This window comes from Lagenorhynchus albirostris, chromosome 12, assembly GCF_949774975.1.
Source record: "Lagenorhynchus albirostris chromosome 12, mLagAlb1.1, whole genome shotgun sequence".
Lineage (NCBI taxonomy): Eukaryota > Metazoa > Chordata > Mammalia > Artiodactyla > Delphinidae > Lagenorhynchus > Lagenorhynchus albirostris.
Window position 1 is genome coordinate 9813304 of NC_083106.1, and position 18263 is coordinate 9831566.

Genomic DNA, 18263 nt, shown 5'->3' on the forward strand with positions numbered 1-18263 from the left:
CAAATATTTTTTCTTTCAGAATGATGATTTTTACCAGAACCTTTGTGTCTTCATTGCAGGGAAGTGTGGCCACGGCTGCCTTACCGGAGAGCGGGTCTTCCCTTGCCTTGCGAGCCCTGGGGTGGGGCTCACTTTATGCCTGGTGTGGGGTTGGTGTGATCAGCTTCGCAGTCTGGAAGGCCTTAGGAGTTCACAGTGTAAGTAACTGCAGTCCTATAATTGCTATCTGGAATGTTTATTCTACTTTGTGCGGTCTAAATCTTCCAGATTTTCAAATTTGCATACAGTTTATTCACTATCTTGTGAAGTGATGATAGAGAATTGACTAAATTTTTACTAATAACTAGGTAGCTTCTCATTACTTGTAAGTCATATAAATAATTTAAATATATACGGGTGGTGAAACTTCAAATATAATTAAGTAATGACTAATGCATAGCAAATGTTCGTTCTGTATAAATTTGTGGGAGCTACTTGTTCAGTAAAATAATTTGGAACAACTTTCTATGCTGTTTGACATCCATATATATAAACATCGTTTAAAATAAAGCATTTTAAAATTATTATTTAAATTATTAATGTGTTTACACATTATTGGAAAAAGAGCCTAGTACCTGTGTGTGTGTAACTTATACTCCAAGGTAAAAAGCTGTACATTTGGAATATTTGGCTTCTTTTTATTTAAACTATTGGTAGGAAGTTCTGTGGACCAGGCTGTTGGTGACAGGTGAGAATTGGTGGTGGTTTAGAATGGGTGGCAGAAGTAGAGTTGATGAAAAGAGGTTCTGGATATATTTTGAAGGTAGGTATAAACTGAATGTGGGAGGTGAGAGAAAAAGTCAAGTCAAGGATGTCTCCAGGCTTTTGGTCTGAACGACTGGAAAACGGATGGGACTAGTGTGAAAGGAGCAGATATTAGGGGATCATGTCAGGGGCTCAGTCTGGGACTTACGAGTTTGAGGTAGATTTTAGATAGCCAAGTGGAGAGTCAAGCAAGCAGTTAGATATAGAAGTTGGAATTCAGGGAACAGGTCAAGGTGAAGATCTAAATCAGTATGTGGATAGTATTTAAACCATGAGATCAGATGAGCTCACATAGGCAGTGAATGTAGAGAGAAAAGAGAAGAGGTCTGAGGAAGGAGCCCTTGGTTTAGGAGCTCCTAAGGTTTAGAGGTTGAGGAATGAGAGAAGGTTTCCCTGCTGAAGAAGCAGGGGAAACCAGGAGAATGGTGACTTGGATGACAGGTGAAAAAACATCTTTCAAGGAGGAGGATGCTGGGTATAAGTCATGTAGGATGAGAACTGGTAGTTCACTGAGATTGGTGGGTAAAGCCTGAGTGGAGTGGATCTGAAGGAGAATGGAGGAGAGAGCTTGGAGGCAGTGTGTATGGGCAAGTCTTGAGCTTTGCTGTAAAGAGAAAGAAAGAAATGGGGTCGTAGCTAGAAGGGGGAATGGGATCAAGAGAGGTTTTTTTTTTTTTTTTAAGTTGGGAGAATTAACAGCATGTGTGCGTGTTGATAGGAGTGATTCAGTGGAGGGGGGAATTGATGCAAGGGAGAGGGAATTGCTGGAGTAATAGGTATTATTATTATTGAATTTTTCACATTTAGTTTAATAATAACTACATAGGCATTATTGTACTTTTCACTTAAAATATACTGATAGACAAACAGATGTCGCTTTTTTCCTAGTCTGAGTAACCTTTATTTTTTAAGTAACTGCCTGCTACTCATTGTTTGTAATAATAAAGTAGGGATTACTTGAAAAAAGTTAGAAAACCCATGACTGAAGATTTTTGATGATTTTTATTGTTACCTCAATTTTGCTTTGACCAATATAAAATCTCTTCTTCCATTTCAGGCATTGTGCCAGACGTTTTAGACATAGCACATTATTTAATCCTCACAACAACTATGAAGTGGGTGTTAATATGCCCCATTCTGTAAATGAGGAAATAGGGACTCAGGTTAAGTCACACGGCTTGTAATTGGCAGAGTCAAGATTTGAAGCTAAGTCTGATGGTCTGCAGAACCTGGTTCGTTTTCAATTTTACCTCCCTTAGCTAAGGTGGGAAATAAAGGAGTAGGTGGAAGGGGCAAGGGGAAGGAGGTAGTGAATCTGGTTTTGACTGTGGAATGATCCACACAGTCTTGATCATTTGACAGGTTTTACTGGGTATCTTCAGTGTGGACCTCCCAACATCACAATTGACTTCATTCTCGTATAGGACCAGCCATTCTTTTTTCATATGAGAGCAGTTATTTGAAAACAAATGGAAAAGATTGGGAGGAAATATGTTTGGTGATAATATGTGAAAGAATTATGGGCGTGTGGGTGAGTTTTGTATTTTACTTTTCTGTGTAATTCTTAAATATGTATTGCTTTAACAACAATACTGCTTTTTAAAAAATAGTCCTAGATTTTATTTTTATTAATTTACGCTGACTATAAAGCACAACTGCCTAGGAGTACACAAAACTTCCTTGACTACATATGAAATCTGCTTTGGGGGAGGGGCATGCAAATAATAATAAAGTTATTAAGCTTTTGGTTTCTATTAAAATGACGGTCTGTTAGTACTTCACATTGAGTGCATGGAATTGATAGGTAATGTTTCTAGAGTTTAGTAATGTAGGTCATAAATTGAGTAGTAAAGTTTTAAGGTATTTGAAAATATGAACAGTCTTTGATTTAGAAGAGTCATAATGAATCAATCCAAATTTTCATAGACCAACAAAATTAGGTTATTTAAATTATATGCTTGAGAACTTGGGCTTTATGGGCTAGACTGTGCTATTTTAGTTTCTAGAATGTGAAAGTTTTTGTATTATGGCACTGATAAGAGGATTATTACCTAAATAAAATATTTGGGGGTGGGATTCTTTTCTGATTGGCACTATTGAATGTATGGAGACTTGGAATCCTTTTATATTGCACCTTCATGTCTTTAACCAAAAAGAGAGAATGCAAATAACCTCTCCCTACCGGTAAGTCATTAGGCATATCAGTTTGATTTTCCACATCCGAGAAGTCTCACAGAAAAATGAACCCACTGATACTTTTTTAGGACACATCTTTTAAAAGCAGTCGTGTTTATTAATTTGTTTTTTCAAAAGACATTTGTGGGCCTACCCTGAGCCTGGCACTGAACTAAGACAGCACTCCCCAGTGGACTGTTAGTATATAAGGCATAGGTTTTTAAGCGTTATGGGTGACTTTCCAAGGAAATTCTTATTATATGACCCTGCCCTGAGGCTTGTGGAGAGCAATGTGGTATATTTCGGTTCTGCATTTAGAGAGTTGTTTGTTTGTTTTTTTAATTAATTTATTTTTTTTATTTTTGGCTGTGTTGGGTCTTTGTTGCTCCTTGCGGGCTTTCTCTAGTTGCGGTGAGCGGGGTTTACTCTTCGTTGCAGTGCACGGGCTTATCATTGTCGTGGCTTCTCTTGTTGCGAAGCACGGGCTCTAGGTGTGTGGGCTTCAGAAGTTGTGGCACGTGGGCTCAGTAGTTGTGGCTCACGGGCTTAGTTGCTCCGCAGCATGTGGGATCTTCCCGGACCAGTGCTCGAACCCATGTCCCCTGCGTTGGCAGGTGGATTCTTAACCACTGTGCCACGAGGGAAGCTCTGCATTTAGAGAGTTTTGATGAGGTTGCCGATTCCAGTGATGAACTTTTTTTTGCGGTACGCGGGCCTCTCACTGTTGTGGCTTCTCCTGTTGCGGAGCACAGGCTCCAGACGCGCAGGCTCAGCGGCCATGGCTCACGGGCCCAGCTGCTCCGCGGCATGTGGGATCTTCCCGGACCGGGGAACGAACCCTTGTCCCCTGCATCGGCAGGCGGACTCTCAACCACTGCGCCACCAGGGAAGCCCCCAGTGATGAACTTTTATCGCTGTTTACTTCCTCTCATTAGGAAATGTCATGTGTCTATAAGGAATGAAAAGTTTTAGTCAAAAAATGTTGCGCAAAAATGGTTGCGGTCTGTGCTCTCAGTAAGTAATTGAGATGATCATTCTAGATAAATGCATGTAAATCAGAATGAATCCAGTGTCAAAATAGTTGAATTGTATTAAATCTCCAGTGTAAACCAGTTCCATAGAAAAGGGAGCCATCTAGTGGCTGACCAAGAGCAGCTTGCATTCCCTATTTTAATTCACAGCTACATCTGCTGGCTGAAAAGGCTTAAAGCAAAGCTCTTCAGTTTATTAGAAATGTTTTGGATTTACTCTTTGTTTATTCATAATTAGTGCAGAATTTCATTCGCATGGAACATGTTTAATACATCACATATAAATAAAAAATTTTAATTTACACAGTGGTAGATCATTTAATCAGAGGTTCCAAAAAAGGAGAGCTAGTGGAAGCTATCCTGTCAGCCAACTGTAGCAGATCAGGCTGCCCAGGATTTAAAGTGGCACCCTGCCTGCCTTAGCGTAGGAATCAGTGCAGGTCCAGCCTGGCATCGCCACACCAGCTCCACCCTGCTGACCAGCCATGGGTATGGCCTGATTGCTCAGAATGGGTTCATCACTTACTTTGAATTATGGTATTTTATCATGTGTTATGATGGAGGCAGCATTAATTTTATAACAGGAACTGCATTGTGAAAAGAATGAACATTCACTATGGGTTCACGGTTCCCTACTGCAGCTGTGCACATGATCCTGGTGCATTCGGGCCATGTGAGTGCACAACATGGTGATGTGATTAGATTGTTTATTAGGGCAGATGTTTTAAGTTTAGAGAATAGTGGAGATAAATGCTCTTCAGGCAGTAAGGGCGTTATTGATACTAACTGGTAATCCCCCAGTTGTCAAAAGAAAAAAACATGCCACCTATAGTTATTTACATGTTAAAACTTTTTTACCTTTTATTATTTATAGTAGGTATTGAGCAAGAGGTTGAGCATATTTATGGTTAGGCTGTCTTGTTTTTTTTTTCTTCCCTTTGAAGGAAAAACATAAGGTGTATAAAAAATTCCTGATAGATATGATTGGAATCGCTATAGCTTTTTATGCCTAATGGACCCGTGTTCTGCATTTGTTTGAAGTTATCTCAAAATACTGGTCAGAATCACCCACTGCTAACATTTACTGTGGTTGTGTTAGAATATATTCATGATACCTGGAGTAGTTAAATTTGCATGTCATTTATAGTTGTCTTCACAGGAGCTAAAACATTGATAGAAATAAAACCATGAATGGAAACATTCTCAGTTATTGTAAAATACTTTAAATTGTCCAGAGATTTAAATTTTAAAATTAACTCTTATAAATGGAGGGTTTTTTTAACCATGGGATAAGAGGTATTTGTTTTTATTTACATATATTGGTGTTTATTTTCAAAGAAAAAATATATTTAGAACCTACTTTTTTAAACAAAAATGGGTTTTTAAATTTATTTATTTATTTGTTTGTTGGCTGCATTGGGTCTTCGTTGCTGCGCAGGCTTTCTCTAGTTGCGGCGAGTAGGGGCTACTCTTCGTTGCGGTGTGCGGGCTTCTCATCGCGATGGCTTCTCTTGTTACAGAGCAGAGGCTCTAGGCTCGTGGGCTTCAGTAGTTGTGACTCGTGGGCTCTAGAGTGCAGGCTCAGTAGTTGTGGCGCACAGGCTTAGCTGCTCAGCCGTATGTGGGATCTTCCTGGACCAGGGCTCGAACCCGTGTCCCCTGCATTGGTAGGTGGATTCTTAACCACTGTGCCATCAGGGAAGCCCATGGCTTTTTTTTTATTAAAAAAAATAATAAATATATATATATATATATATGTACTCATTGTATGAAAAGAAAAAATCAGTGTAGAAAAGGTCAAAAACAAAAATCACCAAAGATCTCCCTGAATTGTAATCACTTATTATAGTAGGAACATCCTTGTAGAGCTTCTATAGGCATGCACATATAATCATATATAAATACTGTTTTACTGTACTACTATGGAACTTTTTTTCACTGAATACTCATAAGAACATCTTTGCACAGTGGAGTGTATGAATCTCCATCACTTTTAATGGCTACATGGTACTCAATTGTATGTTATAATTTACTTAATCGGTCTCCAGCCAACAGCATTTAGTTTGTAATTTTTTACTATCAAACACCATGTGACCCTCTATAGGCATACACCTTTTTGTACTCTTCTTTGTCAAGAAATGTGTTCTAAAGACAGAACATGCTATTGTTGAATCAAAGTGTATTTTTAAAATGTTTTTAATATTTGTTGCTAAATGGCCTTCCAGGAAAGCTTATACAGTTTAGAAGATACCAGCAATGTATACAAGTTTCCTAGCACCCTTGCCATTAGTAGCTTTTATTACTCTGAAATTTTTGCCAATCTGATACATGGAAAATTTCTTCCTTTATTGTGTCTCTCTGAAGACCTTGCTGCTGTAAAGGCTTTTATGGAAATAATCTGTGACTGGAGTCACGAATACTCTCCAGCCCCAGTCTTGCCTCCTCATCTAATATAGGTTGCTTTTTTCTCGTAAGGCCAGACCTCTTTTTCTTTAAAAAAATAAAACATGTTAAAACATACATATTTTAAATATTTCTCTAAAAAGTGTCATTTGACTTTCCTCTTCAAAGAAGGATTTTTTAAAAATTCTTCTCCATTATGGTTCATCACAGGATGTTGACTAGAGCTCCCTGTGCTGTACAGCAGGACCTCGTGGCTGATGCATTCTCTATGTAATAGTTTGCGCTTGCTACTCCCAAACTCCCGGTCCCTCCCTCCCCAACAACTGCAAGGCTGTTCTCTGTGTCTGTGAGTCTGTTTCTGTTTCGTAGATAAGTTCATTTGTGTCATTTTAGATTCCACATGTAAGTGATAGCGTATGGTATTTGTCTTTCTCTTTCTGACTTTGCTTAGTATGATCATCTCTAGGTCCATCCATGTTGCTGCACATGGCATTATTTCATTCTTCTTTATGGCTGAGTAATACTCCATTGTACATATATATACATCTTCTTTATCCATTCATCTGTTGATGGACATTTAGGTTGTTTCCATGTCTTGGCTACTGTAAATAGTACTGCTGTGAACATAGGGGTACATATATCTTTTTGAATTACAGTTTTGTCCTGATATATTCCCAGGAGTGGGATTGCTGGATCATATGCCAACTCTATTTTTAGTTTTTTGTGGAACTTCCATACGTTTCTCCATAGTGGCTACACCAATTTACATTCCCACCAGCAGTGCAAGAGGCTTCCCTTTTCTCCACACCCTCTCCAGCATTTATTTGTGGACTTCTTGATGATGACCATTCTGACTGGTGTGAGGTGATACCTCATTGTAGTTTTGATTTTCATTTCTCTAATACTTAGCAATGTTGAGCATCTTTTCATGTGCCTATTGGCCATCTGTATGTATTATAAGAAAGATCTTTTAAAAGAAGTAATATTATACCTTATCTCTGAGACGATGGTGAATGCACTCTAATAAAATTTATTTTCTCCAGCTCTTTTTGGTAGCTGTTGCTAGGCATACTTTTATATTAATATTTAGGCTCACTTCTTAATTACCTTATGACCAGCTTGAGGGCTTTTGCTAATTACAGTCAAATTTCTTTTACTTTTTGCTAATTTCAGTTTTACCAACATTCTGGTGTATCTCACATTAAATACATTTATTCTTACACCATGTTTACTTATTTCAAATGAAAGCAGCATTGTAGGGTGAATGCTTGAACCCCACATGTAAAATAAAACTATGGAAAAGCTTAAAAGTTTTTAACTTCTAAGATATCTAAGAAGGAAATAAACTTCATGCTGTATACTTTTCATTGGTTTAGGTCAAAGATTAAAAACAAATTCGAGTCTCCTGGCAAATTGTTTAATGGTAGCCACTTCTGAGTGGTCTGCAGGGGAAGTCTGAAACACGGCTGAAACATTTCCCTCTGTGTCCTCGCCTAATCTAATTTCAGTGCTTCCAAAGATTTCTACCAGCTCCGCCCCCAGGAAGAAAGCTTCAGTTTCTTATTCTGACTGCCTTATGTCAGCAGCCGCCGCCTTGCTTCCTCTTCCTGATGGTACTTCCTAGACCGCCCAGAACACAGTCGTCATGATCTTGCAGAGATAGCTCCATCTGTCAAGCCCTCGGGCCTTCAAACAGCTTAAGCAGTGAGGAATATTTTTCCTGGAATCATTTTTAAATTAATTGGAAGTGGCACTGTGCATCAGTTAAATTCAGGTCTGAGGTGACAAGAACATCTCTATACTCCTTATTTCCCATTCCATTGCAGCTCTAATGGGCTTGGCATCCCGGTGGTGAGAGGTACTCTGTGTGAATGTCAAGGAGCAATTTGGTGACAGAGAGACCGAATCAAAGGGACTTGCTCAGTTTAAAATGGGACGTAGTGACTGATGCACTGTCCCTTTTTTTTTTTTTTGCCAAGGGTTGGGGGAAATCAGCCGTTTTGGCGTATTGCCAAGATTCCTCTTTAAAAACCTACCAGTTTCCTTTTACAAGTAAAATAGGGCCCCAAGCATCTTATAAAGCATTTTATAAAGTAAGAATGTGCAACACTTACCAGGAAAGATAAGCTCCGCCATAAAAGCCTTCTTGTTCCAGGCCTGACACAAACCAGGCTTAATCACCTCAAGAATGTTCCCAGGCTCACTCCACTGGAGGGAAGGTAGCCTTGATTTCACTTGGGTTTTCTTACTGAGCATAGAAAATTGGTCTCACATGAGCAGATCTCTAACCAAAGCATTGTGGAGTGCAGACCTGATAGCGCACGCTTTCCCCTTAAGCTTTGTTTCAGTATTTCCTGACTGAAATACTTCTAACAATTTTAAGAAGAAATCTTTTTTTTTTAATGTGCTGTATATCTTTCCACAACGCAGATTGTGTTGAACGTAATTTCACTTTTTCTTGATGACTCAGATATATCAGTTACTATTTGCTTCTGTGCTAACAGATTCTGGGCTTTCATAGTTCTTATTCTTTCTGTACTTCTTCCTGATCCTACTTTGGCTCTTGTTTTTCACCTCCCACCATCCTGTTGACTTCAGATTCCTCCTTTGCCCTGGTATTTTCTCCACGGTTCTGTCCATTCCAGTGGCTTCATCCACATGCAGACAACTGCCAGGACCGCGTCTTCAGCCAGACCCCTGAGCTCCTAGCTCACGGGCCCGTTTGACTGGACACTGATGCTTGGATGTCCCACTGGTGTTACGTGTGTTTCCGCTTGAACTGTCATTTACCCCCCCCATTTCGCCCCCCAACCTACTGCCGGGTCACCCACCGTGAATGGCAGTGTCATCCATCATCTAGCAATGCTGCCTGGACTGGAAAGCTGGCCTTTATCGTGACCGCACTCTCTCACCCCTGTATCTGATCAGTCACCAAGTCTTGCTTCTCCCCCACCCTCACAGCCACTGTAGCTGGGGCACCTTCCTGCCCCAAGGTGCTTATCACAGCTAGGGTCCCTTCTCCCTGCCTGCCACTTTGCCCCGTCGCAGCCCTTTCCCCACACTACTGCAAGGATGCGCTGGCCTTCCTCTTCCCCGCACCTCTGCCTTTCTACCATGGGCGAAATATCCATGCTGCGGCCAAAGCCCCACACGCATGAGGGCATCCACCCGCCTCCCACCCCCATCTACCCAAGGACCTCGCTCCCATAATGATCCCCAGCCTTTGACGGTGATCAGTTTTCCCTCTGCTGCAGTGTGTGGAGACGTGTTCTAGTTTCTCCCACCTCTAAAAGTCTTCTCTCGGTGTTCCTCGTCCTCCTCCAGGTACCAGCCCATGTGCCTGCTTCCCGTCATAGGAGAGGTTTCTTGAAAAGAGTTGGTTGTGATCACTGTCTCCACTTCCTCTCCTTTTTCTCCTCGGTCCAGCTTCTTTCCCAGCACACCCAAAACTGCTGGTGTGGGTCGCCAGTGCCGTCCTTCTTGCCAGGTCCAGGTCTTGTCGTCATCCTTCTTACTTGACCTCTCAGCAACACTTGACACGAGGGAGCATTCTCCCCTCTCTTGGCTTCTACCCCTTCCACCTCACTGGCCATTTTTTTCATCTCCTTTTCTGGCTCCTCCTCTGCAGACCTGGAAGTGTTGGAGTGTCCAGTGGCCTCATACTTGCACTCTTCTGTTCTCCATCTGTCCTCAGTCCTTGGTGCTCTTGCCTAGTCCCTGGCATTAAAAACAATCTATACAATCTGATAATGTCCAAATACATAGCTCCAGCCTGACCTTCAGATTTACCTTGAAACCGCACGTGGTCCATCTCATCTCACAGGCATGTCAAAGCCCCACATCCCAGCCAGAAGTTGTGGTTTCCTCTCCTCCTCCCTAACTTGTTCCTCCCTTAGTCTCTCCCATTTCAGTGAGTGCCACTCCCATCCCCCCCGTCGTTCAAGCCAAAAACCCAGCAGAGAATCATGGTAGATTTTCTCATTTCCCGTCATTCCCTTCACCTAAGCTGTGAGCACCTGCTTGTTAGCCCAGCTGCTAAACAGAGCCTGGCTCTTTCATCTCTCTCCACCTCCATTCACCTTTTGCCTGGTGTATTGAAACAGTTTCTTGTCTAGTATCTCGGCCTCTCCTTTACTTCCCCTAGAATTTTTTTTCCCACGTAGATATTTTTTTAAATGTAGGTCACATCATGTCACTCCTTTATTTAAAAACCCTTCAGCATCTCCTGTTGAGGAAGTCTCACAGGATGTAGCCCCACCTACCTCGCTGACCTCATCTTGAGCCACCACCATCACCTCTCCCATCCCACGCCCACCTCGCCCTGCCAGGCCCTGGGCCTTCTTGTTCCTTCAGCACTCCAGCCTTACGCGTAGGGCCTTTCTAGCTTTGCCCAGGAAACTCCTTCCCTGGGTCTTTGCAGGGCTGGCTCTGTGTTGCCATCCAGGGTTTCAACGCAAATTTACTTCACCCCCTCAGAGAAGCTTCCCCAGACCATCTAATTAAAATACAGTAGCCTCTTCATTCCCACCACTCAGTTCCTCTCTGATGTTATCCTGCTTTGTTTTCTTCACGACACTTGTTGCAAAATGAAGTTATATTGACCATTTTAAAATGTTAATCTGTTTTTGCTAAAAGAACATAAATTCTAAGAGAGTGGAGTGTACCTCGTTCATTGTTGTATCCTCAGCACCTGCACCATGCTTACTAGCACAGAGGAGGTACTTAGTGAACTCTGTTGGATGAAATCTGATCACACTGCCGCTGTCACTTCAGTGGCGCCCTCTTGCCTTGAGAATACATTCCAGGGCCCTTGAAGACGTTTGTAAGTTCCTGTGTGATCGGGCCCCTGCTTATTCTTTAACCCATTGCTTCTCGACCAGGGTGGGGGAGGTGTGTGCGGCAAATTTGCTGTGTCCCATCCGCCCACCTCCACCCACGACGGAGATTTGGCAGTGTTTGGAGGTACTGTCTGGGCCGTCATAACTACAGGAGAGCTACTGGCATCTAATGGGTAGAGGCCAGGGAAGCTGCTGCACATCCTACAGTGCACAGGACAGGCCCATAAAGAATGATCTGGTCCAGAATGTCAGGAGTGCTGCGGTTGAGAGTCTAGCTGTGCCTCTAATAAGCCTCTGTCACGGTCAGAGGTCTAGCCGTGCTGAAAGGCAGTGTGCTTTCTAGCCTCAGAGCCTTGTCCTTGCTGCTCCCCCACCTAGAACACCCCTTTCTTTCTTCACTATTCCCAATGCTGCTGACCCTCTTTGTTGCCCAGATAGAGTCTGGAGGCAAATTAGTTTTTAAACTTTATAACGTGGAGTTAATCTGTTTTGGCAGTTTGGAGTTTATAAAGGTAACTTAAGGTTGCCTCAAACTGAAAGTAACTTCCATACACAAAAATATCCTTTGTGTCTTTTTTTTTGATGGGTAAGGCTGCTGTTACTGGACTAGAGTAGTATTTCTATTAAGCCAATCGCAGAGAATAAATGAGCTGAATTAGTAAAACAGCACTTAGTGCAGTCAGAGCCTAAGCCATAAAATTAAACTCTCACTTTTTAGATATGATTTAGGATGTTTAAACACATACTAATGAATATTAATTTCTTTGTTTTTCATGTTTTGTGCCACATTAAAATAATTCCTTTTTAATGGTTCATACAAGCAGCTTTTTTTTTTTTTTTTTTTTTTTACACGGACCTCTCACTGTTGTGGCCCCTTCCAGATGCGCAGCCTCAGCGGCCATGGCCTACGGGCCCAGCCGCTCCACGGCACGCGGGATCCTCCCGGACCGGGGCACGAACCCGTGTCCCCTGCATCGGCAGGCGGACTCCCAACCACTGCGCCACCAGGGAAGCCCAAGCAGCTTTTTTACATTGCATTAAAAGTTATGTGTAAGATGATGCCTTTAAAGAACAAAAGTGAGCTCTGGGTAACTTATCAGAAGAGCTTGCCAATTCATGTTATAGTATTTGAATACCATAAATAGGAAGTTGGTGCCAGGGTTGCTTTTTGAATGGACATTCTACCTTTATTCTACACAGTAGACAAAGCTTTGTGGCCCTGCTTTTGTCCTTCCCCCAGCATTCCCAGTACTGCTGACGAAAGAAAATACTTTGAGGTACTGGGATTTGTAAAGATGCCCCACACAAGGATTACGGAGTTAGGTAGATTTTAGTATCTATGAGCAACAGAATCACAGCCCACTAATTTTTTAAAAAAAACTACAATTTGCATTTTATGAGTTTCAAATCACAAGACTTTTAAAATAATTGTGTTTATATAATGTTCTACTTGCATGCTGGTGAGTTTATAGCTTACAGTATTAACACTGCTTTCATTGCATCTTGTTTGTTTGTTTTTTCAAATCCAGGGTTTTGTGCACGGATTATTTTCTTAAAAGTTTTCCATAGAACAAAACATTTTAAATAACTTCAAAGGATAAAAATATTCCTTCTGCCTTTGCATATTTATTTTACTGTGTTTCTAGCACTGTAGAATTTTCTTTTTAATTTGTATGTTGTAAGGTGGTAAAGGTGGGCATTAGCTTTGAAAGTAATTAAGAAATCTTTTAGTTTATTCATAGCTTTATCTGAAATTTATGTATCAACCTTGCTAAGAAACCCCAGACAGGCACCATTTTACTTACCCCTTTATTCAGAACTCCAGCACCAGGTGGATTCTCCAGCCCAGCCTTTCCATCTCACTCACATTTTAGCCCTCTAGCCTTACTTGGCTCAGTTCTGTAGTTATTTCCTCATTCTTTTCTACCATAAACATTTACTGAATCCCTATTCATATACCAAGCTCTGTTCTGGAGGATAGGGATATGCTGTTAAAAAGGTGATCCCTTTTGGAGTGACAAATTCATAAGTAATTACATTTAACTGTGTGTGATAAATCCTGTAATGGAGAGAGGTACACAGTACAGTGGTGGCGGATTTTTAAAAAGTCAATTCTCCTTGGGAGACTGTAGAAGACTTAGGAGAGCGTGGAATATTTGAGCTGGACTCCTAGATGGAAAAAGGGCAGGGGGAGCTGGGGATGAGAGTCCAGGTGGAAGGAATAGAGTGACTTAGTTTACAACCATCCTTGGTCCAGACGCTTGCTAGTCATCTTTATTTCCTGATTCCTCCCTCCTAACTGGTGTAACCAAAAGTATTATGGCATAATCCTACCATCAGCCATAATATTATACTGAATTTTGAATAGATAATTTGAATTAGATTTTCCATTCAAAAGGAATAATGAGCCACCTAAGACAGAAGTCATTAGGGAGCTGGCTAGCTAGAGTTGGCTTTCCACATCTTTGGGTAGACCTGTCATCTGTTCATCTGTTTTAGTTCTTTCCTTCTTATCTCAAGACTTACTGTAAATAAAAGGCTGCTTTGTTTGAGATATTTTTATTTTGGAGAGTGTTATTTTTCTCAAAATTGATTTAGTGTGGCTAAGGGGAAAAACTGAAGAGGCAGCTGTCATAGTGATGGTATTTCTGAAGAGGTTCAAACTCTAGAAAGAAAATTACTGTAGAAAAAGGCCGTCTAACTAAGAGTCTTTATGTCCTTGAATTTCATCCTCAAGAACACTTATAAGAAAAATGACTGGTCAAAGGAATCATTGTAGGAAAAAGTGAGAACAGGCATCAGGTTAAAACATTTCAAGCTATGACTGGGATAAAAGAAAGAATAAGATGTCAGCCACCATTAAATAAAGATCATTTAAATATTCTCCTTTTTAATTTGACAAACGGTGACCATAAATCGGACCACCGGGGTGGAGAGAACGCATGTATGTGGTGCTCTTACCATTTTGTGTGACACGGAGCTCGTACTGTACCATCTAAACAGGATGGCAGGGTCTTTTCTCGCCTCTCACCAACTCCTTTGCTTACTGTTGCTCTCTTCCTGGACTGCAGCTCAGTGGCAGAAAGAATGAGAATAGCTTTTCAAGTCCTGAATGTAAAATATTCATTTTGTCAAGATTTGGTATTCTAAAATGGAATATATATGTGTACACACACACACACACACACACACATATATATATACATATACAATTTTTTTTCCTGCCTGTGAGGAGGCGGCATGTACCAAGAGCTCCGTTAGGGGAGGACATACTGCTTTCTTGGAATGAGAGGAAAGCTTTGAGGAATCATTACATGGTCAGAATTCTGTTTATATAAGTGAGGAGAAAGTACTGTTATTTTTGTTTGGACTTTTATAGTTTATTGGGTTTAAGGGTGTGTGTGTGTGTGTGTGTGTGTGTGTGTGTGTGTGTGTGTGTATATAAACATATATGTATCAGATGTAAAGTTTTTATTTCCATAGAAATTTGAAAGGACATTCATAACACTGACCAGAAGAACGCAGAGGAAAGTAAGGTACACGGGTGCCATATTGCACTAGCTAATATTTTAGTACTTTAATCAATAATCTGGTTTGTGCAGTTGGCCAAAATTTGCCATTTTAAGGACATAGAAGATATATCTTCATGCTGATATCAGGCTACATCATCACCATCTTTCTACTCGAGAAGTCGTTTTCGATCAGGACTCTCAATTAGGAGCTTTCCTTTGTCGCAACTGTTTGACTAGCTCACGGTCGGCTCTTGCCCCTTGTCGTCAGGACCCTACGACTTCCGCAGTCACGGTCGTGACTGACATAAAGGCAGCGGAAGCCTTTATGTGTAAGGTTCTCGAACTGGCTACAACGGGAAACAGGAGTCCCACTTTTCCAACGGATGCAGGGAAATGGTGCAGGAGGCCATTGGGAGACAAAGGATACGCACCTGGTTATTCCTGGCAGGGATACAGTTATGAAAATTTAACCTTATTTTCATCTGTACTGAATGGAAATGTTTTTACTTGGCATATGTAGTGAAAACAGAAAATCAGTAATCGCAAGGATCTGGGTTGTCTCATTATACATGCTAAGTAGTGGAGAGAATTCGAGTTCTTAAAATTTTAACTCCAGAATTCATTTGCGAGAGGAGCCCTACCGCGTCGTCATCGTCGTCCCCCTCCCCGCAATCAGATCAGACCTGAAGTACTTTGCGGAGGCCCGTTTGAGGCCACGAGAGCTGGGTTCGCCTTGCGCAGCCGCAGTAGCAGGCCGCGTCCAAAGGTCCCGGCCTTGCGCAGCCGCAGTAACGGGCTGAGCAAACGGCCAACGGTCACAGCTCTCTGCTTTTTAGCTTGTAAGGCTGCCTGCTGCTTTCTTCCTATCTCTGTTCTTTCACCTCTCGAGTGAGTAGCCATGAGCTGGGCTGTGGGAATGCAGCGGGCCAGGCAGAGAGTGGGCGCTGTGAGACTGAATTGCCTGTGCCCGGGAATGGTGTTGAGTGCCTGCCACCCGCCAGGCATCGCCCACAGGGGCACCTGGCCCATCGCCCCCGCGTCCAAGATGGCTACGGTCAAGTGTGAGCTTATGAAGAATTTCCCCTCAGAGGAGCCCGTTCGTTGCAATAAGATCTCCATTGTAGGAGCTGGATCGGTTGGCATGGCCTGTGCTATCAGCATCCTGTTAAAAGGCCTGAGTGATGAACTTGCCTTGGTGGATGTTGATGGAGGCAGACTGAAGGGTGAGACAGCGGATCTTCAGCATGGCAGCCATTTTGTGAGAATGCCCAATATTATTTCCAGCGAAGATTACCTTGTCACTGCAAACTCCAACCTCGTGATTATTACAGCAGGTGCACGCCAGGAAAAAGGAGAAACACGCCTTAATTTAGTACAGCGAAATTTCGCCATCTTTAAGTTAATAATTTCCAGTATTGTTCAGTACAGTCCTCGCTGCAAACTGATTGTTGTTTCCAATCCAGTGGATATCTTAACTTACGTAGCCTGGAAGTTGAGTGGATTTCCCCAAAACCGTATTATTGGAAGTGGTTGTAATCTGGACACTGCCCGTTTCCGTTTCTTCATCGGGCAGAGGCTTGGTATCCATCCTGAAAGCTGTCATGGGTGGATCCTTGGAGAGCATGGAGACTCAAGTGTTCCTGTGTGGAGTGGAGTGAACATCGCTGGTGTCCCTCTGAAGGATCTGAACGTAGATATAGGAACTGATAAAGATCCTGAGCAGTGGAAAAATGTGCACAAAGATGTGGTTGCTAGCGCCTATGAGATTATTAAAACGAAAGGTTATACTTCTTGGGCCATTGGCCTGTCTGTAGCTGACTTAACAGAAAGTATTGTGAAGAATCTTAGGAGAGTGCATCCGGTTTCCACCAGAATTAAGGGTCTCTATGGAATAAATGAAGAAGTATTCCTCAGTGTTCCTTGTATCCTGGGAGGGAGTGGTATTACCAACCTTATAAAAGTAAAGTTGGCCCCTGAAGAAGAGACCCATCTGCAGAAGAGTGCAAAAACACTTTGGGAAATTCAAAAGGAGCTTAAGTTTTAAAGTTGGAATGAGAGGAAATGAGAGGAAAATGGTAAAACTACCATTCTGAAGTTATTGAAGAAAAGAGAGTAGTTATGGAGTTGTGTATGTCCAGTTTTTGAATAAACTTGAATTCCTAGAAGTTGGAAACAGGGAAGTGGGTAGAGTGACTCCCCTATTTATTTAGAGCCCCCCCCAGCTCTTTTATTTAGCATCCAGATGCTGAATTATACTTTTTTTTTTAAACAATTCCTAAGTGACTGCATCAAAGAAGGTGTTTTCATACCACTGATGTACCGGTCCTCACCCTGTGTATGTGTGTGTATAGTTGCCACTTGTCCAAAAAAATGTAGGATGTGGGTGTTTGTTGTGTTACAGAAATTCTGATTCTTTTCATTAAGTACAGGTTCATTCTTTTGTTCTGGGTGACTTATACCTATGTTCATTTATATACTATTTTTTTGACGTTGTAACTTCCTATACAATGTGAAAATAAACGTATACACAGAAGCATTCTGTCTTCATTGCCCTATGACAGCCTATCAGCCAGGCTTTCAAAAAGGCATCGTAAAATGGGAGCTGGAAGCAGGTCCTGTGTGTGCTTGTGTGTGTGTGTGCATGCTCATGTATATGTACCAGTGAAGCAGGATCATTAAGTAAAAAATGAAAATAATAGTGATTTAGTTGGTAGCTATTATAAAGTATTTAAGGCAGTAAAATATAAAGCTTCAGAAAGAGGCCTGAGAGAGGTGGTAACAGTTACTAAAAATAAAGTCTGACTGAAATAATTTTAGAACTGCCTCTGAGAACCTGACCAGTTAGCACATTAAATCAAGAAGCACATTATAAATTGTTCTTATTGGGCTGAGTCTTACCTGCAGAGTGTGCCCTGGCCCTAAGACACTCCAGGGTCATCTCTGTTGCTCAGTTTACTTCACATTAACGGAAAGATTTTGCTTTTGAATTGTGCCCTGTTGTTAGTCACTGTCATAAAATTTGGCCATTTTAATGAGTACTTCAGGGATTGTATTTCTCAGAAAGTTACATGTTCACTTTTTATTCCTAAATCAGTTGACTTTACTACAGATTCTATACTGTATGGATGTGATACATTGAAGGTTTAGGAGAAAGTAAAGATGCTCGTCTGACCTTTACCTAAATGGTACTAATAACTTAGGAAATGAGAATCTTAGCCTTCTTATTCAATTGAATATTAAATAAATTATATGGTATGTTCAAACATATCTCAGGTTTGATGTGGATATCAATAGGCCTAATCAAAATTGAAACGTACTAGTATCTGCTTGCTTTTTTTATTTTGGCTGCATTGGGTATTCGTTGCGTGCGGGCTTTTCTCTAGTTGCTGCAAGCGGGGGCTACTCTTCATTGTGGTGCACGGGCTTCTCATTGTGGTGGCTTCTCTTGTTGCAGAGCACGGGCTCTAGGTGTGCGGCCTTCAGTAGTTGTGGCACACGGG

General features: G+C 41.5%; 2 protein-coding genes across 2 annotated transcripts in view; both read left to right on the forward strand.

The window, feature by feature from the left end:
• The window catches only part of TMEM242 (transmembrane protein 242), a 44975-nt gene that overhangs the window by 15876 nt on the left and 10836 nt on the right, over positions 1-18263 (forward strand). The window contains exon 3 of the mRNA XM_060167835.1: positions 60-197. Within this exon, the coding sequence (XP_060023818.1) occupies positions 60-197 (138 nt within the window). The remainder of the gene's footprint in view (positions 1-59; positions 198-18263) is intronic.
• On the forward strand, positions 15552-16807 carry LDHAL6B (lactate dehydrogenase A like 6B). The gene has a single exon (XM_060167834.1). The coding sequence runs from the start codon at positions 15662-15664 to the stop codon at positions 16805-16807; it is 1146 nt and encodes a 381-aa protein (XP_060023817.1). The 5' UTR covers positions 15552-15661.

Bases quoted from the DNA above. Each gene is read 5' to 3' on its own strand.
- LDHAL6B (XM_060167834.1), top strand. From the start codon at position 15,662: ATGAGCTGGGCTGTGGGAATGCAGCGGGCCAGGCAGAGAGTGGGCGCT.